Genomic DNA, 27,423 nt, shown 5'->3' on the forward strand with positions numbered 1-27,423 from the left:
TACTTCCTGATTTATTTTCTAACTTACATGGATAGTCCATATTTCCCTTTTTGAAGGTTCTACTTTGTACATACTTAATCTTCTGAGTCAAAGCATAGTCATTCGCTAATTTAGCAGATTCCTGCCAAGTTTCCACTCCCTTCTCATCTATAGTTTTACGTCATTAGGAACACATCTTTTAATTTCCTCAATTAACACCAGCTCGCTCAGTCTATTATAGTCACCATTTAGATCTTTTAATTGAACCATCAGTCAAAACACACAGCCTTGTCATATACAAAAATCCATACAAGACTGACTGGTTCACTGATTTTCTCAAATTTCTTATTTTTTTATCTAAAAGCTTCCTAAAGCAATTAAAAAGCCATAAACATAGTTTGTTTTACAGTCTCATAAGCAGCAGCTTGTCTGATTGTAAGGGCAAAGTAAGCCTGTTGGGCTTTCCTTTTAATCACACCTTAAACTCTCAACAACTTTTGAAATGCTGGAACTATTTATCAATCTCAGCCTCATCAAATGCAGGAACTAACCGAACCTCCCTATTGGTCACAAACCTCTCATTAGTAACAGAAGGTGGAGCTCCTTCTTTCCTCTTCTCTTTCTCAAACTGCCTTTGTTTCTCTGCTTCCTCAAGTTTATATTTTTCTAACTCAAGCCCCTCTCCTTTCTCCACCTCAAATCTTGGTTTTTCTAGCTCAATCTGTTCCAACTTTACCCGCTGCTCAAGGAATTTACTCTCAGGAAACTGTTCTAACTCCTCCTCCCAAACTTCCCCACTATATAGGGTTCAACTATAACTCTGGATCTCTGCCTTTTTCCATCAACAGTTTTACCATCACAAGTTCCATCTTTTGGGCAATAAGCATCAATTCATCCTCTTTTGTCCTCTGCAAACCTGCAGAGGTTGGCGATCCCAAAAACTCATCAATATTCATTGCTGCTGTTTTTCCGCACACACAAGCCTTTTAATTGGCTTCAAAAAGGAATTTAACCAATCAAACAGAAAATCAATCTATCAATAAGCTCCGATTTTGGTTAGATCTCGGACGAGCCCCAAATTTGTTACGTCGCAGACCAGCAGCAATTAATATATTTATTAATGACTACTAATAATATATTATTACTCCCCTTTTCCTCACACATGGAGAAAAAATATGCGACTTCCACGATGCTTCCAAAACCCAGATACGGGTCAGTTGAAATGACCATCACAATGGTCACTATTTAATGCAGGAATTTGCCTGCTTCCTTTACCCAGATATGAGTCAATCAAAATGACCATTACAGTGATCACAGTGGTTCAATAAATCCCTTTAAGTGTCCAAAACACATGACTCATTGTTATGTCACAGACCAGTAGCAATAGGAAATCGTCAAGACAGTGTTATTCTTGAAATAGTATTTTTATTATTAATTATCAATCATATAACACCTTATCTAAACTTTTCAGCGTCAGTGCTGCTCAATTGCTCAGCAAAAGGAGGTTGAGCTGTAAGGCACTCCTTCCGTTCAATAGCCTGCAGGTCACCCTTCAGCAATGTGTAGTACCTGTTTCACCTCCCAATCAGGGTCACATGAAACCATAGATTTCAGACAGTGGATAGTTTTTACAAGCAGATTCTACACACTGGAATTTATGGTTGGACACTACAACTGAAAAAGGCAATGAGAAACCACTTCAGTATTTTTCCCACCTATAATTATGAACTCAACATCAACTACAGACTCAGCTTAAAGATGGAGTCTTCACCGAAGGAAAACAAGGGAGGCAACAACTACAACTCAGAGCGTCAGAGATTGTGACAGATGGAAAGATATGATCACCTACCCCGAATGGCAAGGCACCTCAATCATGATCGAAACTTATCTAAACTTAATTCACACCATGCAAGAATCTACTTATATTTATGTGTGTGTGTGAATGCCCAAACCCATTACATCTTAGGCACAATTCTGGAAAGTTATTCCCAAGTCAGTCTCTGAAATTCCAATGTTGACACGAAGACTCTTAAATTGTGCAAACTGATTACGAATACAGTGGGACAGACTGAGAGACAGACTGTTACAAACTCACGAAAACTTGACAAGTTACTTTCCAGAGCGAATATCCTTTCAGACAAGTGATAGTCACAACTCCCCTTTTTCCTTTTCTATGGGAACCAAAATGAGTAACTTTCACAAAACTTCCAAAACCCAGACACAAGTCAGTCCAAATTGACCTTCACAATGGTCACAATCCAAATGTAGTATTTCCCCGCTTCCAAAAACTCAAATACATGTCAAAGTGACCTTTCCTTTAGTCACGGTGGGATTTAATAACTCCCCTTCAAAATGACTTTTCCTTTTGGTAACAGTGTAGATCAAAAACTTCACCTGGCAGGGAGAAACAAATTGTATATAATCAAACAATGCCACTCCAGCACAGTATTCCTTCAAAGGGCTGCTGTTTCATTAAAATGACCACTGATCCCAAAATATGCTGTTCCTTTAAGTCTGTCTCTCACATGACTCTACACCTCAGCATGGATAAAAGCAACACATTTCCTCTATTCTTTTCAAAAGTAGTGAAGTGGGTACACACTATACTAGTTGCTGCCAAACGCAATTCTCTCCACTGTTATGAATGGTCGCAGCTCATACATAGCCCTCCATTTGTTAACCCTTAAAGTGACAGTCCCACTAAAATGAAATGCTTCATAGTTCATAATCATGTGACTCCCTCAACATACAAACTCTATTCTCTCAAAATTTTTACCTTTGACGGTCTTCCACTTACCTCGCTCGTCCTTGGCCGAAAACAACGTATCCCAATGCACACATTCTAGATCCTTTCTCACTTCCTCAAAATTGGCCTTTCTTCAATTTAGAACCTCGACCCAAGGCTCAGACCCATCCTTCTCCATAATTAACTTGAAACAAATGGTATTATGATCACTAGACCCAAAGTGCTCACCTACACATACTTCTGTCATCTGTCCTATCTCATTCTCTAATAGGAGATCCAGTATTGCACTCTCTCTAGTTGGTACCTCTATACATTGATATAGAAAACTTCCATGAACACATTTGACAAACCATCCAGCCCTTTTAGAGTATGGGAGTCCCAGTCAATATGTGGAAAATTAAAATCTCCTGCTATCACAACCTTGTGTTTTTGCAGTTGTCTGTTATCTCTCTACAGATTTACTCCTCCAATTCTTGCTGACTATTGGGTGGTTTATAATACAAGCCCATAAGCGTGGTCATACCTTTCCCATTCCTCAGCTCTACCCGCATTGTCTCAGTAGATGACTCCTCTGGTCTGTCCTGCCTGAGCACAGCTGTGATTTTCCCCTGACAAACAATACCATTCTTCCCCCTTTCATCCCTCCTGTTCTATCACATCTAAAGCAATGGAAGCCTGGAACATTGAACTGCCAGTCCTGCCCCTCCTGCCAACAAGTTTCACTAATGGCCACATTGTCATAATTCCATGTGCCAATCCACACTCTAAGCTCGTCTGCCTTTCCTACAATACTCCTTGCATTAAATGTTGTGTACAGTTGTTCTTTGCACGACCAGTTAGTGATAATTCTGCCTTGCCCGCAGAGAAAGGAATCTTATGGTTGTATTTGAGATCATGTATGTACTCTGACAACAAACCTAAATGCTATTAGGGACGCTTGGAAGATAACAGCCAATTTAAGGTCTTGTTTAAATAATTAGTAGGTATCTTATTAAACAAAGATTTTCATCTCAAATTACAAACTTTTTTAGTCTGCTAACAAACAATACTCTGTGGCAGTATGCCATTAGGCAGGAGAACAGGCCCCATTTGTCGCGCACACAGCGAGGCAGCCGACCAAAATGGCGCCGTCGGGGGTTTCCTCCCGACCTCGACACCAGGCTCAGAAGCCTGTGCTTGGGGACCCATGTGACGCCCCGGTGACGTCGGGGCCCCCCCAGTGCGGTTCTCAGCCGGGTCTGGGCTGGGAGTATAAGACCGGCTAGGCAGCCTGCAATAAATCAGTTTTTGCTCACTGAACTCAACCCGTCTGGTTGTGCGATCCTTCAGTTAGCAGTGTGGCCGCCGCTATAATTCCACTGAAATAGCCATTTTACATAATGGTAATAGAAAATACAAAATGCACTAATTCTCCCTTTATAAATCATCTAATTCTGCAAACCAAATTGCTGAGAGTAAATTTTGAATATTCTTTGATTGCTTTGCAAAATGCAGACAATTAATAGTTCAATAAGTAATATAATTCAAAATGCAAACACCAATTTTGCAAATGAATCTTGGAAAATGGAATACAATCGCATTTTCAAGTCCCAAATAATTAGTCACATTAAAATCCAATGGGTGATTCAGTTAGGAGGTACATATCAATTAGAAAGAAGCAAGGAGTGAAGCGAAGTAAGCCACTGGAAATGAAGACAAATCAAGGCCAATTAACAAAAACTTCTTTCTGATCAAATCTGGAGTCAGGCAAGGTTGCCTCCTTTCCTGTGCCTTATTTGTATGCTTAAGTCTTTTGCCAAATCTATCAGGAAGGACAAGCACGAAAACTAAATCCCAAGGAATCTCAAGGCACTCAGGTCAGAGCCTCTCAGAATATGGACAACTAAGCATGAATTACTAAGTCTTTCAAATTTCTTGTTTTCTAATGAAAAAGAGCTCATACAACAAAACTCAGTACAGAATGCTGAATAAATACAAGTCTAAGTTATATAAAAAAAATGTTTATTGGACGTTAGATGACATTCCCCAAATCTAATAGGCTACCACTAGTTTAATGCTCCCAACTGGAGATGAATTTCTTACCTGTTATTTTCTCACATTAGAAATAAATGTTCTTAAAAGCTGCAAAGATTAAAAATGAACTGCAGTAAAAAGCAGAATAAGAGTTATGTGTGTTCAAATAAATGTAATAATTGCTTCCAACGTGATGAATTGAATCTTATAAAGACTCTGGTTGACATCGTCTTCTTATTGTTGACTTCTCTCATAGAATGATACAAGCTTTCTTCCAGATATCTACTTTGCGATTAGGAACTTGCACATCCAAAGAACGTTAAAGCAGCTGAAGTTACCAAATATAACTAGACATTAGAAATCATTCATAAACACACCACTTGATGTCCTAAAAGCAGTACATAAACCGCAATACCTTGAGAGGAACTGCTTCGTCTTCTTTATAACTTGAAATATACTCACCATGTCAACCCCATTTTTCAAATCCTGGCAATATGACAAGTATAGGAGCATCTTGGCCTACTAATGACCCAAGTATGGAAATCCAACTTTATGCAAATTTTCCCTACATTTTTTACAGCATTTTTTCAAGCTGGTAATAATAAATCAAAATTATGTTTTACAGTATTCATTAATGACCGGATAGAATATATTCATTAGTTTAATAACAGGGAATGTTAGGGTAATTATTCAATGAAATTATAACAAATGTATGTAGAGTAATACATTAAGGGTTATTACAGAAAAACAGATATTTCTGACTTACTGAGCACCATTGGCTTAGAGAGTTTTTGAGAACAGAGAATTTTGTGTATCCTGAGGAATGTCTGTATGTTTTCTTTGGCTTGGCTTCGCGGACGAAGATTTATGGAGGGGGTAAAAAGTCCACGTCAGCTGAGAATTTTGTGTATCCTGAGGAATGTCTGTATGTATAGTTATGATAAAAGGTCACTAATACAAAATGCTAGTCTTTCTCTCCAGAGCCTTCATCACCTGAACATTTCCATAATGTTATGTTTTTACTCCAAGTGCAGTGATAGGGAATGCTTCAAGTCAGTAGATTCACACAAAGGAATACTGCTTGTAAAAATATCAAGCAGAAATAACTCTTTAAAAATATAAATATTAATGCAGAATAATATTGACACTTCTGAAAACCTTTATTAAAGAACAGAAGTAAAAATACTTGCAAGTCCATGGGGTTATATCACTGAATCATTGCCAAAAGACCTCTGGAAGCCCAGAGATGTCCTGATAGATATGACACCAAAATTACAGGAGATCATGAAACCACTGCATTTTTTTTTAACCCTCTCAGCTATGTAAATAAAATACATCCATTTGACCAAGATATTTTTGGTGAGCAACTGCAGCCAAGTTATCAACTTATCTTAAAAAAAATCCTCATTTCAATTTTACATAAAAATCAAAAGAAGAAATTCACATTCAATTGACTCAGATATTTTCCAGATCTGATGAGCAAAGTACAAATTTTTTTTAAAAATACTGGTAACTTTTATCATAAATTATTGTCAGTTTATAAAGTTAATGTAAGTGTATTTGTAAAGATTTTCAAAATTAGGATAGACAAATTTTTAATTTGACTGCAATGCTAAATACCACAAGTGATGAGCAACATCTTGGAAAGTTCTAATGCTAATGTTTGATTAATTGATGTTAAAATAAGCCTGCACTTAGAAGAATAAAACATACCAACAGGTACAATAAAATATCACAAGGTTGTTCACTACTGTAATGTGAACAATGAATCACAATTTCAAATATCTCAAATGTAACTTCAGTTTTATTGTTGTACTTGTGAAGTTAAAAAATGATTAAACTTTGTCCAAAATTGCATTTGAACAGCGAATTATAATAAGCCATTATACAATAGTAAAGCAATGATCACATTTCCTGAATTAAAACAATCTCTCAAATGAAACCTGTATTTCAAATCATTGCTATTATTTATAGAATATGTACCAACAATTATGCTATTTATGGACTATTGTATTTAAACAACTAATTTTTCTAACTGGACCCATTAATGTAAGATAAAATAAGCTCCAACAGCAAAAGAAAACAGGTATCATCAGTTTGAGAATATTTTGAAAGGAAGTATCTGTGGTATCAAATATTCAGAAAAGTTAACCTGTTTGGCATTGCGTTCACAACTATAATCTAATACATTAAACCTGAAAACTTCCTTCAATCCATGGAATAACACATGAAGAACACTATTTGCTCCAGATCAAATTCAAAAATCTCTCGTCTCTCTTCAGGGTTGGTATATGATTATTGATGGTTAAATAAAATGTTTAAGTGATCATAATGCAGATATTGAAATCTTAATGTATGCATTAAATTTAAAAAAATTCAATGCTTTCCAACCATATACTGAAATTGATATTGAAAAATATAAAATTGTTATAAATACAAATATTTCCCTGAAAGACACTTCAAGGCAAGGTCTGTCTCTACAACTGGAATTAGCACCCTTGTTTAAATATATGCCTTATAATATACAAAGGCAGTGCATTTGGCACTATTTATGTGACTAACATTTTGTTACAAGTTTTAATCCATTTAAACAATCTAGAAGGAAAAAAGCGACCAGTAAGAAACCTTCGATCTTTGTTTTTTCAGAGCAGAACTTTCAAAGTTCTTGATAACATTCCAATAAATGAAGCGTGATCTAAGATGAAAGCAAAGAATTGATTGCTCATAGTAATTTTAAAGAAACCAGCACTAATACTTAAAAACTATTCAGATAATTTTTAATAATACTTACCGAGCTGTCAAGTGCTGCACAACACTTAGAGTTGCTATATATGGAAGTAAATGACAAAACATGGTGCATCTCCTAATGTGACATTTAATGCAACAGATAACGCAGACCCCAGTTCCAATAACTCAATCAATAATCTACAATTACCTTTGACTTTTAAAAATACAGTGCATATAAATATCCATTTTGTAAGGCCAATTGACTTTACAATCTTCCTATTTCCAAGTTGCATCACAATTATTCATCAGGTGAGACTGGTAATGTATTATCATTATCTCATTATGCATTATCTCAACGGTCTTTCAGATTTGCAAAAACTCACATCATCAGAAAGAATTAAGAGAGGATAAATATGAACACATTTTGTGAGAAAGAAAATTGCGCGTTTTGTATGTTGCACTTATTGTATAGTAAAAAAGTCCAAAGTGAGAGTGAAGAGATTCACCAGGATGAGATTTGAGGCCTTGAGTTAAAGGGAGATACTAGAGAAGTTATGTCCTATTCCCTGGCCAGGAGTCTTAGATACAAATAAAATAATGAGGGTCATGGATACAATGAATGTTCAGTCTTTTTTCCCCCCAAGGCAGACGATTCAGAAAGGGCATAGGTCCAAGTGATGGATGAGAGATTTAAGAGACACCCAAGGGACAACTATTTCACTCAGAGGGTAGTGCGCATCTGAAACAAGCTGTTAGGATGCTACAGAAGTGGGGACAATTTTATCTTTCATAAAGACATTTGAACAGATATATTGATAGGAGGGGAGGGTCAAGAAAGATATCGGCCAAACACAGGCAAATAGAATTATCCTGGAATGTCAACTAGGTTGACGTGAACAAGTTGGGCTGAAGGGTCAGTTCCGTACTTAAAAAAAAAAGAAAATTTAGTGAATGTATGAAACAGTAAGCAGAAAAATGGATAAAGAACACCAAAAACATTAAAATTCGACTGATTTTCCTTTCTGGGGAGAGATTTTCAGTTGAAGAAAATTACTTTTTGATAGTGTGCCAGATATGTGGATTCTCTCTGATAGAAATTATTTTCTTTTTTTTTCCCCTCAAGTTTTCAACTAACAACAAGTTTTTAGTTTACTATTTACAAAGGAATTTAGAAAGGAATATAAACTAATATTTGAAATTTCTGTTTTTCCCCATGTATGCAGTCTTCTGCTATTTTCAATATGTGCATAGCATACACAATTAATGTTCTGTAATTTTTTTTCAAAAAATCTGATGAACAGTAAAGGACATTGGATTGAAGGGTCATGAGGGGGAAAAAAATTCAAAATGGTGCTTTCACTCCTCAATTTCCACAAAATCAAAAATACAACTTTAGGTAAATAAAAATGATACCAAACCCTCATGTTTAGATCATTTTAATAAAATTAAGGCCTAGACACCAGCTGAAAATTGTCAGTTCAAGTTTTACTCTTGCATTCCTCAGGGTCCAGAAATCACCAAGAACACAAGATCCCAACGCATTATTCAGAACAATTAATGCAAGAAAAGAATAAATGTTTGGGACAATATTAATCCTTTTTATGAACATCAAAAAAAATCTTAAATTTCATTACTAGCTTTTGCAAAATAGCTTTCTAGTCAACGTTGGGATACATAACAAGTACTTCTTGAAGTGGATCACTTCGGGACATCCACAATCTAAAATTCACTCCTCGTTCCCAAGAAGCCCAGTTTCATGCTTTTTCTCAAATCCATCAGTGATCAGTAGTTTTGTTACAAGTTACAATATACCAGTAATAGGTTTTTTTATTTCCAACAACAGCAGTTCATGTATTATTTTTTTAACCCCACAGCAGCTCAAATAATAAAGACTGTTATGTTTAAATATTCCTGCAAGAGATTGGGCATTATTTGGAAAATGAAGTTAAATGAATTGCCAAATTTTAAATTTTCATGATGGCAGCCAATTAGTACATAATGCAAAAGGAAATTAAACCAGAAGAGCACTTTAAACTTGTATCAGCCATTCAACATAATACAATTTTCCTAAGTGCATTTGTAAAGTACAAAGGAAATCATGAAATGACACTTTGTTCGAGAGTTTGCTTACCATACAAAAAATTGAGGTGTGGCATCAAAAATTAGTAACTGGAAAACAACAATGCAAGAAAAAAAATGATATTAGTGATATATATTGACAGTTTAAAAAGTGCCATAAAGAGACAAGCTACTAAATAATTACAGTGAAATCTCCATTATCTGGCACTCAATCAACTGGAAACTCCAACAATTAGCAAAAAAAACCCAAATAAATCAGATTTAAAATAATAAAAGCGCGATAAGTAAAAGCACAATAAATAGAAGTGCAATAAATAAAATAAAAATTGTGGATGTAAATGTTCCAAAGCAACACACAACCCCTTGGGAGCAAGCATTCATCTAGTGGAGTGCCCAATCATGCCCCACCGCAACTGCTCAAAGTTTCAGTAAAGTTGTATTTGAATTAAATGGTTGCGTCCAGGATGAGGAGCCAGCTGATGCCACTCACCACTAAGGTGGCTCTCTCAAGATATCTCCCTATCCCTGCCTGGTAGGAATCTTTATCGTTATTAGTATATTAAATATATTAGTAAGGCTTAATCTGTAAACTTGGGGGAAGGAGAGGAGTTCATTATGATGGCTTAGCAGCTACTAGAACACTGTAACAGCGCTTGGTATTGGGGTTCGAATCGAAAGAAAGGTGCGCCAAGGGCCTGACCAGGACACTTGCATGGAAGTAAGTCAGGCTGCATTTTGCATGGTCTTTTGTCTTTTAAACGGTGTATTCTTAATTCAGGTATATTAGTTAGACATTGTAAGAGCAAGTCTCAGTCAAGTGGAAAATTTGCATATCTGGCATCTGTGATCCCTATATGTGCCAGATAATGGGGATTTTACTGTATTCACTGTTAATGCAGAAATGAATGAAATCACAAATTAATGCTTAATATTTAATACAATGAAGGAGGCCATTTGGCCCATTGAAATGCCAAGCCAATAGACTTGATGTGTCCCATTCCCTCTTTTATTTCCCCATTTTCTATCACATATCCATCAATTCTTCTGCCCCTTAATTATGCTCTGTTATTGGGATATGGTCGGAAACTCGACAACCTGGGGGATATCCATCTGACCACAGGGAGAACATGCACTCTTCACAAAGCCGGTTCCCAAGGTCAGGTCATTGGAGCTGTGCAGCATTGCGCTGCCTGTACTCAGCTTTAATAATGATAACTGCACATTTGTTTGCAGGAAACTGGAGTTTTAATTAGGTTCATGTCACTTCCACAGACTATTTTTAGCTCAACACCTTAGATTATACTGTCCAGATTTAATGACTCCTACTATAAGCTCCTGTTTTCATTTAGAGATTGTCACTTTAAGGGCTAGTACCAGCTGCAACCATTCACAACTGAGGAAAGAACTAAGTGGCAACAATCAAGTACAGCACGTACCCACTTTGCTACTTTTGAAAAGAGAGGAAATGTGTTGCTCTTCCAGGGACAGGGGTGGATAGAGCCATGTGAGCGAAAAACACTAAAGGAAGAGCACACTTTGTGAACAGCAGCTATCTGAAGGAACACTGTTGGAATGGCTCTGTTTGGTGATGGACAATTTGTTTGATTCTTCCTATCAGGGGAATTATTGAACCCCATCACGATCAAAGGAAAGGTCATTTTTGAAGGGGGCTTGTTGAAACACCACGATCAAAGGAAAGGTCATTTACTTATAGAACCACTCCGCGACCAAAAAAAGGTCACTTTAACTGACTCCTGCCAGGTTTTTCAAAAGTAAAATGGAAGTTACACGTTTCGTTTCCCCTCATCAAGAAAAAGGGGAGTTGGGACAACCATTCATCTGAGAGGATATTTCTCAGCAAGCAACTCAACAAGGATTTGTGAGTTTTCAGCAGTCCAGTCACTCAGTCTCTCCCACCTTCTTTGTAACTATTTCTCGGGACCAGTTTAAAAGCCTGAGTTTCAACTCAGAATTTCCAAGACGCAACTGTGTTCCGACTTTCCAGAATGGTTTGGGTATTCCACACACAAGTATATTCACGCATAGTTCGAGGTTGTTTAGATAAGTTAATTAAGGTGTTATATTATTAGTAATTAATAATATTTTAAAAATAACACTCTCTTGGCGAATTTCTATTGCTGCTGGTCTGAGACACAACTCTCCTCTTCTGTCACTGCAACCCATCCTTCTGGGGTCTCCTTCCCCTCCATCCATGTGATCTACCAGCATCATTGCCTGTTGAGGGCTAGCAAAGTTATTAAGGACCCTACCACCCCACAAATAGCATCTTCAAGCTACTCCCGTAGGGAAGGAGATACAGAGGTATCAACGCCAGAACCACCAGGCTGAGAAACAGTTTCTTCCCACGGGCAGTGAGACTCTGATTGACTGAGGAACTGCTCATGCAAATCCCTCCAAGATATTTATACCTGTACTGCATAATACTGTAAATCGCTTGGAAATGTGTCCCATGTCTATATGTGTTTCCAAGCTTTCTTTACACAGAGGACTTAAGAACACGGTTTCATCCAGTTATACTATACTTTATGATAAACAAACTCCTAGTCCATCACTTCCTATTCCCACTGCGCACTGCTTGATGGTTGCCTCTTCAGTCCACATTAATTAAGTATCTGAGCAAGTTGAGAAGATGGGTACAGTGGTACTGGAGGGAGATGTCGAGGCAGGCGTAAACAAAAAATGACTGAACGTCTCAATTAAAATATGTAAAACACCTGATGCTAGAAAGACTCAAGAAGTCAGGAGGAACAATCGAAAGACAAACAGCATTTCATCACTATTGAAGTAAACTTTGATTTTATATTAAAAATAGTTTTTTTTTTAATGACATTTCTGCCCTACCAAAACGACCTGGAAGTAAACTTTTCATCTTAGGTTCAGACAATGTTCCTATTCTGTTGAAAGAACTCTGGAATAGTTAAGTGAAATTGGGAGTGTTTATTATATTATATTAAGTATAACACTATATTATGCTTTAAAAATTACATAAAATCTGTACCTACTTTTTGCGGTCCTTGTCTTTCTTCAGATTCATTTGTGGTGTGGTCTGGAATGCCTGACCTTGAAGCAATTCAGCTGCAGCCTTCCTCTTATTAAAGTTACCCATCTCTTCATCCAAGAGGCTTTTTTTCTCATCTAATTTCTTTCTTTCATCCTGGTGCATTTTCTTCAAGTGTTCAAATTTTTCTTGTAACTGCCAAAAGATTTTTTTTTAAATGGTCATCAAACTTGCTCTCCACAAGATGGCAGCAAACCCCAGTACAGACAATATTCCTTACGTGGTACAATGCTGGACTTCTCCAGCTTTGGCAGTTGTTCTGTACATATCGATTTCCAGATTTCCATCACTCACTTCAATTCACCCATTTTTCTTTTGTGAAATTAGATCTCCCACCCAATTCAAGTAAACAATCAATACACAACTTTATAAAAAAATATATAATTTAGCCCACTAAAAAGTTGGATCTCTATTTTAAAAAAAGTCAAGGTTCAAGTCCTGATATTCACTAGAATAAGCCATCTTGAATCAGTAATATTCACTTCCAAAATGAAAGATTTATAGTTATACCTGTTATGTCTGTTGTTACTTGGAAGGCCTCTTAAGTAACATAAGAGATGCAAATTTCAAATAACAAAAGAGACTTACTTACTGATGCCTTCCATACACTCACATATACATATGCTCCACAGTGGTGCACTACAGTAAGAAGGTGTATTCTTATGCAGTTACAAAATAGTTCACATTATCCTGACTATATAACATCCCTCCTTTCAAGATAAAAATTTAGTGTTCTTTATCACTTTTGTTTCCAGTGCCACTGAAGTAAATGAACTTGTACACTAGTTTATTTACACAACTATTTTTAAAGTTTTTATTGATATTGCACTAGTGGCAGTATGTTCCTTTGCCATCTTGTGGATTTGGCAGCGACCGCTGGGCTCTGTGTTGCTGGTAAACGTGTAGGTGATGTTACTTGTTGTGCTTCACCGGACAATTGCTGTGTTGATGTTTCGGTATTAGTGGTTGTGGTCTCTTCACTTGATACCTCACTTGATACTAGTGTTGCAGATTTTTCTGGTATTAAAGCTTTCTGCTTCATCACATCTTATGTCGGCTGGATGTGAATTCACTTTCTCCTCAGCTGATTGCCAGAGTCTGTCTTGACAATATATGATCTTGGTGTCTCAGCTTCTCGATGACCTTTGCTAGGTATGGGTCTTCTTTTGTTTCACAAAACTTAACTAGTGCATTCCAGTTTGTCCCTGTCTTTTAATGAATCCATGACCTTTGGGGTAATATGGAGATGACATAATGATAACAAACCCATACTCTGCAGCCAGCTTTCTGAATTCTTGTGACGTGAACTGTGTTCCATTGTCACATATCACTTGCTCAGGTATTCCTTGTACTGTAACAATATTAATATTTGGGAGAATTTATAAGATTTAGAGTATGTCACATACATACATTTTAAAACAGATCTCATTTGAAAGACTGAAGAATTCACATTGCAAGATCTCTGGAGAATGTAAGGACCTTTCACAAGTAGGTGTTAATTGAACAGACGTTATAAAATGCTTGATCATTGTCTTGCTGGAGTCATGCTGTCTTTCAATACCCTTTCTGCAAAAGTGTTCACAGAAAGGTCAATTCTGGATTTTGTTTACCTAAGATAACAACTTGAGAAGAAAGAACTCCTGTTTACTGCAGAAGGTGGGGGTTTTGCAAGATATGAGTCACATGCTCTCTTTGGAGTTTCAGTTGGAAAAGAGAGTTGAGTTAACAGCTCAGTCAGTCAGTGTGTGGGACACTGACAAGTAACTGAAAAGTGCAATCCAGGGAAAACTGTTTGAAACTGATGAAAGCAAGTTCCAGAGCAGTAGATGGCTGGATGTGCTATCTATCTGATGTTTCTCTTGAAATAGAGGAAGGAATGGAACTCTGTGGTAGCTTGAAGAAAGAGGTTACCATCTAGAAGACCCTGATGGGGCAAGTTTCATCAGCTAGACCCTGAGGTGACTAGTGGTGGTACCTCAGTTGTGGAAGTCCTGGAGCAACAAATATCTCTCTGCAAACCCGACAAGAACCTTTCTGAGTGGTAAACATTTACCTTTCAAGCACCAAGCCTGGTGAACTTTGTACATGTTAAATTCTGTGCACAGTATGGTGATTGCCTGCAACCAGAGAACTTGAAAGGAGAAGTGAGATTGAACTGTGAACCAAAGAACATTTCTTGAATTTACACACACATTACATACATATGCGCTTAGAATTAGAAGGGGGTAAATTTGGATTAGTATAGTATAAGAATAGAGTTAAGTTAAAGTTTGATTCTATTTTCATGTTTGAAGTTGATTAGAAATAACTTTTGTTTTGAAAGCCACTTGTCTTGGTGAATGTCTATTGCTGCTGGGCTCATAACAGTACAGCAAGGAGCGCATTCATTTCTGAGGTGATAGTTGATGCTCTCAGGTCTTTCACCCTTTTGACGAATAGAAACTTAGAGAAGTAACAGGCTACTATTAAATACTACTCTTGATTCTCAGTGAATAAGTCTGCTCCCACTGTGTTCTATGGCCTGGCAGGTAATGCTGTGGAAATCATTTTCTCTTTTTGTTTTGTTTCTGTACTTTTGGCATACTTTCTTCATCTGGATCTCATAATTGACAGATCAATTGCAACTCACAGCAGCTATCCAGACCTAGAATTACTGATCTGTCTGTGTCTACCATAGAATATATAGAGGATGTTCTTTTCTTTGACAGCCATTGATCTTAGCTCTCTCTAGCTGCTTTATCATGGGTCCAACATAGGCCGTTAACATGGCATTTGCTGTTTCCAATGCACCGTCTTTTGGATACCCTTTTATTATGTTCTCTGGGAACTTCTGGCAGTAGATCCTGAGTAGAAGAACATTGCATTGTGATCCAGATTCCAGCTTCACCTTTAGGTTAAATATCGTAGGCTTGTTCTGGGTTGTCCTCTGTATTTGGATCCATGTGTGCAACTCGCTTTCTTCTTTCATCTCACCTGACATCTCATGAAGGTGTATGGATTCTATAATCCAGTTTCTGGGTGTCGGAGTCCTCATTGTAGTTTCCTTTTATGTGGTGGATTTTCTTCTTGTCTTTTTTCTTCACTAGTATTACTGGTTTTTTGTTCATGCCAGACTTGCACATCTTCATCCAGTCATTTACCTTACCACAAGCTCTACATTCAGAACTGTATGCGGGACATACATTTCGGTCATTGAAGGTGTGTTGTCTGCCACACTTCCTGCATGTCTTGTGGTTTTGCACTTTTCTGATTGTGTTCTTTATAGCATCAACCCTTCCTTCTCTTTGCTGTGGGTGGGTCTGCATAGATAGGGATTTAATTTGTGTTCTCGTGTACTCGCTGTGTCTAGAGCTTCAACCAGCTTCAAGCTATCCTTCCCTATAAGAGACTTGCACATCGGGATGGGCACTACCCCATATTAGTTGATCAACTAATCTTTCCTCTATATCCTTAAATCTGCATTTTGCACCAACAATTTTACATCTAGTGAGGAAGTTAACATCAGTTTCATCTATGTCTTGCATTAAGCCTTGAAATTCATAGCATTTAATTCAAGTTGAGAAACAAACTTTGCAAATATCTGCTCTGGATCATTTTTTTTCTCCACCTCTGTAAGCTCCCAGCTATTAAGCAAGTCAAGGCCTTGCTCCCCAACTGACCTTCTCCTCTGCTGTTGCATTTTTAAAATAGCTTTTGAGAGCTAAATTGCACTTCTGCTAAAACGATTCAACAATGTCTTCAGCCTCCCCGTCCATCACTGGGTGAATTGCTGGAGCTCCAGCCATTTTTTTTTCCCAGTAATTTTTTTTCTCTTCTTCCCCTCGTATTTCAGTGACTTACAATCAATTACATGGCTTTAGTCCTATTCTCTTATACCACTGCCACCATGGTATGTCTCTGTTGTTATTTGGGAGGCTTCTTAAATAGCTTAGAGATGCAAGATTCAAATAGCAGAAGAGATTTTACTTACTGATGCCTTCCACCATCTCAGGGAACTGTTCACAAACACTCACATACACATACTCCCCACAGTGGTGCCCTAGTTACTACAGTGTGAAGGGTGTATTCTTATGCAGTTACAAAATAGTTTACCTTATCCTGATTATATAATACCCAATTAAAAGTTTAACACTCAGAACGATAATAAAGCTCTTTACAAAAAATGAAGCAGCTACAACAGGTCAGAAATGGTGAATTCAACACAGGGAAAATAAATTAATTTTATCACTTCACATTAATGTATAAAATTTGGTTTACATTTTTAATTTAAACTTAGCCTTATCATTTTGTCTTTAATCTCACAAATATTAAATACATGCCCAGAGCACCCTAGTCTGGTGACCAGATATTTAATGCACACATAGATACACACTAAAGAGTAGATCACTTGGCTCCTCAAGTTGCCCCACCATTCAATATCATCTGTCCCAGGCCTTAACCCCACTCCATGTCAATTGCAAATGGCCTCAATTCCATGCTCTTACAAAAAATCTGTTCATCGGCTCTTTATGTGCCACAGTGATGAGAGATTTATTGTCAGAGTACATACATTGCACTACATACAACCCTATGATTTTTTTTCCCCTGTAAGCAAGGCAGAATTCCACTTATTGGTAATGCAAAAAAACTGTGCACAACATAGGTGGTGTGACATCCAGCAATAGGCAAGGAGTCTCCCCATATACTGTCAGTACACGGTGTACTTTTTGTTCCACTCAATGTTATAGACAATGTTACAAACTGCAGGTAGAATGCCAGTTCAGGTTGGGCTCTGACCACTGGTCAGTGTACACCTTGCCATTGGCTGGTTCAAATCACTCTGCATCCTTATTGCTGGAGCCCTTGTATTTAGCACCACCACAGAGGACACTCACTCTAACCCTGGATACCACTCCATGCCAGGATGCTGCTGCAGTCATCACTTGGAAGGGTCGCGGGTAAGGTGCACACTGAATTGAAGGTGAGACGCAGTATTGCTATAGCTCAAATAGCAATAGATCAATTCTGGCCATAGATCCGCCACTCTCAATTGATCAGGGGTCTGAGGGCGTGAGAACACCTTTGTGGGTATAGTGGTACCAAATCCACCTCCCCTTATTCAGGGGTTTGGGAGGGTGTTTATAACCCCTACTTCTAGGGTGTGCATCACCTGTATAAAATAATACATGTACTGTCTAATGCTCTTCCCTGTTTGTTTCCTGTTACGATCGGTTCCCATGCTCCCTTGTAAATTGTGTGTCCCGCGCTTATAAAGAGAAAAATCAACAGTACAAGTTATCTATATTTCCAAACGGCCCCACCACTCCCCCCCCTCCACTGAAATAGAAGAAAAAAAACAGATCAGAGAAAAAGAAACAGAAAAGCAGGAAAAGAGGAGGAACTGGAGTGATCTGGGATCCACTTCAGAGGATTGAATTCCTTTTTGTGCCTAGATCTAAAAATAGGGAAAAGAACAAGGATGTAGAACTCAGGGACAGAATAAATATCCCTAAATATTCAACCCTGCATTCTATAAGTATGGCTGCCATACTTGCAAAAACAAATTATACTTCTTTAGATTTTAAGTAATTTTCTCCAGGGGAACACTACTATGCATTTCAGCATCCCATCGGACTATATCCAGAAGGGAATTATACTTCCAAGTAACCACAATTCTATTCTGGCTATCACCAATGTAATTTTAAGAAATTCTAATTGGTAGTTGGACAGCCTCATTTTGGGTCTTATGTCCACAATATTTCCTATGAGAAACAATTCTAGACTTTGTGGCAATTGTTTCCCAATAAGCTGGTCTAATTCTTAAATTTTCCCAAAAACGTTTCTCTTTAGAGCATGACCAGGTGGAATATAAAAAGGTTCCTGTTTCTTCACCATATCTAAAACATAGATCCAATATATTAGAATTTAATTTATGTAATTTCTACAGGGCAAGAGGTTACATTTATTGTATTGGTCATGCTGTCCTGACATAAATCAGACCAGTTTTTAACCACCAATACTGATATTCAAGTCTGATTCCCATCTTTATTTTGATTGATATAACTCCCACTTGTAAGTTCCTAATTGAAGTAAGAAATACATTGCAGATGTAAACTTCCTTGTGTTCCTCTTTCAAATCAGAATCTCCATTTCACTGCACTCTGGTAACATCATCGCTTGTCCTAATTCATCTCTGAAAAAAGCTCTTAACTGAAAGTAGCAGAAGATTGTGTTGATAGGAATATTATATCTATTTTTTTTTAAACTGATCCAATGACACAAATTGCTCTTGCACGTAACAATCCTCGATATACCTGATCCCTTTCTGAGTCCAGGCATGTAGAATCTTATTCAAAGGAATAAATCTATTTTGAGCCAATGGCATTTTGGAAATAGTTTTCCTTTTAGAAATAGATTTAGTGCCCCACTTACATACAAGATCTTCTGCTACTCTCTCTCTGACTTTGTGAAGTTCAATTTCCACCCATGAAGGCTTGTCTCTTCCGTCAAAGAGGGAAGTTAACAAATTTCATCTGGGCCACCCAATAGTAATATTTAAAATTTGGGAGTTGAAAACCCTCCAAAAGGTATTTCCAATTTTTCCATGGAGACTCTGGCTAACTTACTTTTCCAAATATAAAGTTACGTTTAATTGCAAACCCTTGTGTCCAGACTCGTCTCGCTTTGAACCCACCGAACCTGACACTTTCTCACACATGTAAACAAACCTACTGTGTAATACAGAGATATCTTGTATAATACGGTTTTGAACAGCAAAGGTTTTGATAATAATTTTAATATAGTAATAACAAAAAATGGTTAAATTTTATTAATATAGCATTACCAACAGTGGTGCAATAATTTAACTTGTCAGCAATAATGCTCAGTGCTCGGTAGTGCTTATTCAACTTCATTATTGCTTAATTTGTTTTAGTAGCGCTCTAGATCTAGACTAAGGCCATGGCTGCTCTGTAATATTTTCATTGTGTTGTATAAAAGTGCACCCTTACAAACAATATGAGTGTAAAAAGGAAATGCAGTGAAGGTAATAAACATAAATGGCTATTACTGGAAAAGAAACTGGAAATTATTAAGCAACATGGAGATGGTGCATCATTTGCTAAAATAGCATGAGACAAAGCATGAATGAATCATCTGTTTGAACTCTAATAAAGATAAAGAAAATGGAATGTCAACAGCATCTTATATAGCTAAAGTGACATTAGACATAGAAGCTCAGCAATTAAAAATATGGAACACCTTTTAATGATCTGGATTGAAGATTGCCAACCAAAAAAAGAATTCAATAAAGTCAAATGACAATTCAAGTTAAAGCAACAAGCCTCCACTGGACATTAAAAGAAAATGAAGAAAATGGAAATGAAGGGAAAACTTTTTCAGCAAGTCATGGCTGGTTTTAAAACTTCAAAAAAAAAAGCATCTTGAACAAAGTTATTTGGAACAATTAATCACAGATATAAATATTAAAAAGTCTATTTCAATTATGTATACAATTTTGCAAAAAGGAATGAATAAATCAGGAGTTCATGTCAAATATGGGAGAAAGATTTAAAAATAAATATTCAAGAGGAAACTTGATTAGAAATTTGTGAGGATAGTATGACTAATACAATTAACGTCCAGTATGGAATAGTACAATATAATTTTTTACATCAACTATATTTTACTCCACAGAAATTAAATGGATTAAATTCTAATTTTTCAGATAAATGTTTTAGAGCAATAAAGAAATAGGTACTGTTTTTACATTCTACGTGGGAATGTTCAAAATCAAGACTCTTTTAGATAGAACTGGGTTTATTTTTGAAAAGAGTTACAAAAGTCAAGTTTCCTCAAGATCCAATTTTTTTTTTTTAAACTTGGAAATATTTTTGACAGAGAATTGAAATTGAAATTAAATAAATATCAAAGAGAATTTGTTAAAATAGCCCTAGCAGTAGCTAGAAAATGTGTAGTAGTAACTTGGAAATCAGATGTGTATTTGGGAATGGGTAGATGGCATACTAAAATAGGTAGTTGTGTATCACTTGAAAACAACTTGGCCATCATATTTACAAATTATAGGAACCAAGTTGTAATCGCCCAACCTGAATCTTCCAACTTCTAAAATCAATAAAATTAAGATATGTTAAGATTTTATTTAATAGTTTTAGTAAGTTTTTTTGTTATAAATGTTATCCAGAGGTTTTCTTTTTTTCCTTTTCTATTGGGTTCTTGGGGGAGGGGGAAGATACGAGGGGAATTTTTTTTTATTTTTTAAATCACCATTTATTAATTTTTTCATTATTTTTGAATTAGCAATTTATGTACAAGTCTTTTTTAATGGATAAGTGAAATTAAATTTTAAAAAATTTTAAATTGTGAGCTCCATAATGTTCGAATTACTGGCGAATCTGCAAGGGCTGATGGTGATGCAGCTGCAAGCTTTTCAACTGAACTAAAATATTTTATACACATTTGCATAAGAGTTCTAGGTAAAAGAATAAACAATTATAGGATTGGAACGTATTACATTAAAGTACACCCATAACATGGAAAATTTTTGGAACATATTAACTATGTTATACAAAGGTATCCCTGTACAGAGAGGGGGAAAAGATGTGAAAAATTAAGTCATTAAATGGGTCCCTGATTGAGTTTATTGTTGAGGAGTCTGATGGTGGAGGGGTAGCAACTGTTCCTGAACCTGGTGGTGAGTCTTATGGAACTTGTATCCCTTTCCTGATGATTATCAGCAAAAAGAGGACATGCTGGGTGGTGGGGATCCTTGATGATTTCTGCTGTGCCCTGATGGCAACATTCCCTGTAGATGTTCTCGATGGTGGGGAGTTTTTTGCCTGATGTCTTAGACTATGTCCACTACCTTTTGCAGAGCTTTTTGCTCAAGGCCATTTGTGTCCCCATACCAGACCATAATACAGACGGTCAGCACACTTTCTACTACACATCTGTAGAAATTTGCCAGAAACTCCACAAACTCCTGAGGAAGTGTGCCATTAGTGTGTGTTAGGTCTGCTTTGTTCATGAATGAGTGAGTCAAACACCAGACTGAGTCGAAATCAAGGTTCTTTGTTCTTTATTGCCGGATTGTAACACTTGCAACTAACAGTGTTAGTTGGAGAAGGCGCATTCTGCCGTTATCAGCAAGTGGTGTTTTTTTATATACCTTAGGATACGTACTTAGTAAATTATCATACCATGACATTGTCCAATGAATAAACTGTTGCTATCCTTCTCTGCTAGTTTCCTGCACATCAATTTGTCATCCCCACTCTTATCTTGAGAGTACAAGGTCACAACTGCATCTTGTTACGGCCCAGCACTGGGTGACTCCTTCTACATTCCCAGCTCATGATGTTTTTACCTAACATGTGTTGGGTCCAGGAAAGATCCAAAAAGATAGTGACTCCAAAGAACTTAAATTTGCTCACTCTCCACCTGTGATCCCCCATTAATCACTGATTGCACACTTCTGGTTTCCACTTCCTGAAGTCAATGATTTTGGTGAGATTGAGTGTGAGGTGGTTGTATTCTATTCACATCCGGGATAGAATTCCAGAGACAATCTGAAATCGCAAGCATGTTGATATTTCTCCTTGCGTTGACATATCCCAGTAAATTATAGCAGGATAAGATCTTCCATTTGCTGCAATGTTGCAGAATTTTTAATTTGGCTAATTTAATGAGTGCATGTGGAATTATGTTTATGTGGAAATAATATCACTCATATTGTCTCACTATTTACAACTTTTCAAAGCTTTTAAATTCTAAAGACAGATGTTTGTAACTTTGATTTTTTTTCTTAAATAGTGTAGCGGCCGTGAAGCAGGCCGAGCGGGCACAGCACAGCATTGCAAACTGTCGCCGGCGCAGTTCTTCAGCGGGCGTGCAGAGCCATAAGACAGCTGGGTACACACCCATTTAATGGACCACACGCGCGCGGTGCTGCATGCCGAGTAACAGCACATTGATTTACAGAGTCTCCTGCCGAAAGACACAGGACGCTCACAGCGCTCAATTTAAACCTGCTGGTCCCATGGATCGGCAGCAAACTCATAATGATGTCCCACTCCGTCCTATGGAGCCCAGGATGTGAGGTATATAAAAGAAGCCTGTAAAGTCTAAATAAAAGTCTTGTGTTGACTAACCTGGTGTGCGTGTATTGCTTTAGTAGCTCTACCAAAGTAGCCGCTACAATAGTGCATTTTTAAACAATTTTTTTTTTTTTTTTTTTTTTTAAATACATGTAATCAGACTACATTCCACATGACCCTTTACTTAGCTATGTCCTATCACAGCTTTCACATCAACGTTATGCAGGGCATTAAGAACTGCATTATCACTCAGACTTTTTGGTCTTGTTGTTAGTGAAGGAAATGTTGTGCATGGCAGAAATATTGTGAATTATTAATTATGAACAAAGTTACATTACAACAAATATACCTTCTGTTTCAACACAATGTATTCCACAAAATAGAGAAAGGTGATTACTGAATCAAAATTGCTAACTCCATACAATGCTTAAGGCACAGTGTTCCACAATTAATTCTAATTATTGTCATTTAAATTAGCTGTGCTCAGATTTCACACACTATTTGCATATAATGTAGAAATCAAGTTTTGTTCAAGATGTAAAGGAATTAAATGTTTCATTACCTCCCTTTCTGCCTCTTTTAGTTGAGATTCCTTTTCTTTAACTCTCATCACAAACATTTGCCTCATTTCCTCTTCTTTTCTGTGCAGCTCACCGAGAAACTCATTTCTCTTTGCTTCATATGTTTCTTGAAGGCTGAAAGAAAGTATCATTTCAAATTCATCCTAGATACTATCTAGTCAACACAACCATGATGATATTACTCAGATATTCAAATATTTCAGACATCTTCATATACATCAATTTTTTTAATTGATAAGAAAGCACCATGAGCAAAATACACTTCATACATCAGTTTTAACAATATTAGCTTCTCAAAAGTAAAATATTACACAAGCTGGAAATCTAAAACAGCAGAAAATGTTGAAAATTTTCAGCAGGGAAGTATTCTCTCTATGGAGAGAGAATCAGAGTCCACACAGATTATTTTTTGGTTACAAACTTGCAGACTACTTTGGTCACTCAAACATTGCAGTTGTTCCTGCCTATAGGCCATACGTCAAACTCAGGCCCGCGGGCCAAATTTGGCCCGTGATATAACTATATTTGACCCGCAAGATCATATCAAATATGTATTAGAGCTGGCCCGCTGGCCGCCGCGCCAGTATAGCGCGTCTAATACTAATACTACAAATCCCAGAATGCTTTGCAAATGTGTTGGCGCCAGCCCGTCAATCGCCCCCACCTCCTCTCTTTACTTTCATTAGCATCTGCGACCTGTCGCCCAACTCACATGTAATAAACCCCTTACGAAAAATGGCCAAACGAAAGACAGAAAACAGGACCTTTCAAGACAGGTGGGAGGCAGAATATATGTTCATCATTTTAAAAGACAAACCTGTTTGTCATTGAAGTAAGTTGTTTTTTTTTTGACTTGTTGGCTTGTGAAAAAAAAAACATTTAAAAGGAGCTTAAAGGCTATAGAGATATATTATTTATTGAATATTTTATTTCTCATTTGTTAATGCTTCTTCTGGAAAGAGTTTAACCAAAACTATTATTAAACATTTATTTTAATAAGAAAAAGTTTAACATTACATATGTTGAAAGAGAGAAAACGTGCAGATGTTGTTGAAAATTTTCAATAAATATTTAGTTCGGCCCACGACTTAGTCCAAGTTTTTAATTTTGGCCCTCTGTGAATTTGAGTTTGACACCCCTGCTATAGACTTTCAATGGAACACTGTAATTATGGGAGTCTGTTTGAATAAGACATGGTTAGTTTATTAATCAATCACAGTGAAGTAGAAAAAGTAGAAGGCAACCTAACCAGAACTCTCTGATTGACAAGTGGAATAAAAGAGAATGGCATCCAAGAGATGCCATCCTGAGAACATACATTAAGAAATAGGAATAATTGAAGGAAAGAAAATAGTTTGGGGCTACCATAATTAAATACATTGAACATATTTTGGTAGCCCCAAACTATTTTCTTTCATATAGAACCAGAGCATTACACCACAGAAACATGCCCCGTTGGCCCTTCTAGCCCATGCTGAAGTATTTTTCTTCCTAGTCCCACTGACCTACACCCAGTCCATAGGCCTCCATATCCCACCCCCCCCCCGCCAAATCAAGTATCTGTCCAAATTCTTCTTAAATGTTAAAACTGAGCCTGCATTTCTCACACCCACCGCTCTCTGTGTGAAGAAGTTCCCCCTCATGTTCCCCTAAATTTTTCCCCTTTTACTCTTAACCCATGTCCTCTGGTTTGTATCTCACCTAACCTCAGTGGAAAAAACCTATCTACATTTACTCTGTCTATCCCCTTCATAATTTCAAATGCATCCATCAAATCTCCCTTCATTCTTCTACGCTCCAGGGAATAAAGTGTTAACCAGTTTAACCTTTCCCTGTAACTCAGTTCCTGAAGTCAGGGAAATATCAAAGTTAAATCTTCTCTGCACCCTTTCAATCTTATTGATATCTTTCCTGTAGTTAGGTGACCAAAACCTGCACACAATACTCCAAATTTGGCCACACCAATGTATTATACAACTTTACCATAATATTCTAATTAATATGCTCAATACTTTGATTTATGAAGGTCAATATGCCAAATGCTCTCTTTACAACCCTATCTAACCGTGACTTTCAGGGAATTTTGCACCTTCATTCCCAGATCTCTCTATTCTACTGCACTCCTCAAAGCCCTATCATTTACCCTGTATGTCCTTTCAAAATGCAAAAACCTCACACTTATCTGCATTAAATTCCAATTGCCATTTGCATCTCATTTTTTCAGCTGGTTCAGATCCCATTGCAAGCTTTAAAAAAACCTTCATTGACCACAACACCTCCAATCTTAATGTCATCTTACCACATTATCATCCAGATCATTCATACAAATGACAAAACAACAATGGTCCCACCACCAATCCCTGAGGCACACCACTAGTTACAGGCCTCCAATCTTGAGAAGCAATCATCCACCACTACTTTCCAGCCATTGTTGAATCCAATTTACTACTTCACCATGAGTGCCAAGCATCTGAACCTTCCTAACTAATTCCACCACCACCCCCCCCACCCCACTCCCCAATGTGGGACCTTGTCAAAAGCCTTACTAAAGCCTATGTAGACAACATCTACTGCCCTTCTTCGTCAGCTTTCCTGGTAACCATGTTGACTACCCCTAATCAGTCCCTGGCTAATTAAATAATTGTATAACTGATATCTTAGAATGCCTTCCAATAATTTACTTATGACTGTTGTCAGGTGCACCAGACTATCATTTCCATGGTTATTTTTGGAATTGACAATATTAATACCTAAATGGTTTGGATACAAAATAGGCAGTTTTGGTCGCTGAATTTTAGGAAGGACATCAACAAAATGGAGAGCGTGCAGAGAAGATTTACAAGAATGTTGACTGTGTTTCAGGGTTTGAGTTACAGGGAAAGATTAAAGAGGCTAGGACTTTACTCCCTGGAGTATAGAAGACTGAGGGATGATTTGATAGAGGTATTTAAAATTATGAGGGTACAGAAAGAGTATACATGGATACACTTTTTCCATGGAGAGTGGGGGAGATTGAAACAAGAGAACATGTATTGAGATTGAAGGGGGAAAAGTATAGGGGAAATTTCTTCACTCAGAGGGTGGTGGGAGTGTGGAATGAACTTCCAGCTAAAGTGGTAGATGCAGGCTCAATTTTAATATTTAACAAAAAGTTGGATGAGAGGAGTATGGAAGCTTATGGGATGGATATGGGTCATTGGGACTAAGTGGGAGGTGGAACTGGCCTGCTTCTGTGTTATAATTGTTAGATTGCTATATGGAGTTCTGAGAGACAGGATATATAGGTATTTGGACAGCTATGGGCTGACTAAGGACAGTCAGCATGTCTGTGCATGGTAGGTCATGTTTAACAAATCTTGTGGAGTTTTTCGAGAGATTACCAAGAAAGTTTTGTGACAGAAACATAGCTTGGACACATTGTTAACAAATAATTAGATAGTGGCAGAGGTACGCAATTTGTACAGGAGTATAAACTTGAATCCTGAATGTTTTGCTAGAGCAAACTATAGTTGATTAAATGAAATGAAAGTGGAGAAGAGAAAGGAGGCAAGGTTCTATGAATTCAGAGATCTTTGCAATGCAAGAGACTAGTCATGTGCAAAGATGTTTTAGTAATGATTAAACAGGCCAAATGAATTAAATAGTCCCAAATTGAACACAGTAGATATAAGGAGTAACTGCATTGAGGCATACAGCACGGTAACAGACCCTTCCAGCCACAAGCTCATGACCTACAATCTCCGTACATTTTGAATGGTGGGAGGAAACAGAAACACCCAGAGGAAACCCACGCAGACACGAGAAGAATTTTCAATTCTAATTTGTACCTGACTGGCTTATTATTTGGATCTGTGTCTTTGAATCCCATCTCTTCTAATTTGCAACGACGATAAAGCTCATAGTGCCTGGTGTGAGTCTGCTCTCTCAAGTCTTCCATGTTCACACAAACAAGCATCTCTCGCAGCTTTACAAAGTCACTGTGGTTCTCGTTTTCAACTGAAACAAATTTGAACTCTTAATACTGAGTTGGAAAAAATCTTGGAAATAATATATGTGGAACATAAAAATATTGTTTATCCATTTAAAACCATTGCCACAATCGTTTCAACTCTAGAATAATTAAGA

The 27,423-nt window shown here is 37.2% G+C and overlaps 1 protein-coding gene across 3 annotated transcripts in view; it reads right to left on the minus strand.

Moving 5' to 3' along the window:
* Positions 1–5,879: 5,879 nt before the first annotated feature.
* Positions 5,880–27,423, minus strand: part of LOC138739342 (septin-11-like) — a 66,909-nt gene continuing 45,365 nt past the window's right edge. For 2 of the 3 annotated variants that reach the window (XM_069891172.1, XM_069891170.1), the window contains exons 7-11: positions 27,126–27,294; positions 23,280–23,412; positions 12,568–12,758; positions 9,597–9,634; positions 5,880–7,433 (exon numbers count right to left, since the gene is read on the minus strand). In XM_069891172.1, the coding sequence (XP_069747273.1) occupies positions 9,628–9,634; positions 12,568–12,758; positions 23,280–23,412; positions 27,126–27,294 (500 nt within the window). In that variant the 3' untranslated portion in view covers positions 5,880–7,433; positions 9,597–9,627. Of the gene's footprint in view, positions 7,434–9,596; positions 9,635–12,563; positions 12,759–23,279; positions 23,413–27,125; positions 27,295–27,423 lie in introns of all 3 variants that reach the window. The other variant, XM_069891171.1, reaches the window with a different exon arrangement.

This window comes from Narcine bancroftii, chromosome 7 (assembly GCF_036971445.1).
Source record: "Narcine bancroftii isolate sNarBan1 chromosome 7, sNarBan1.hap1, whole genome shotgun sequence".
NCBI lineage: Eukaryota > Metazoa > Chordata > Chondrichthyes > Torpediniformes > Narcinidae > Narcine > Narcine bancroftii.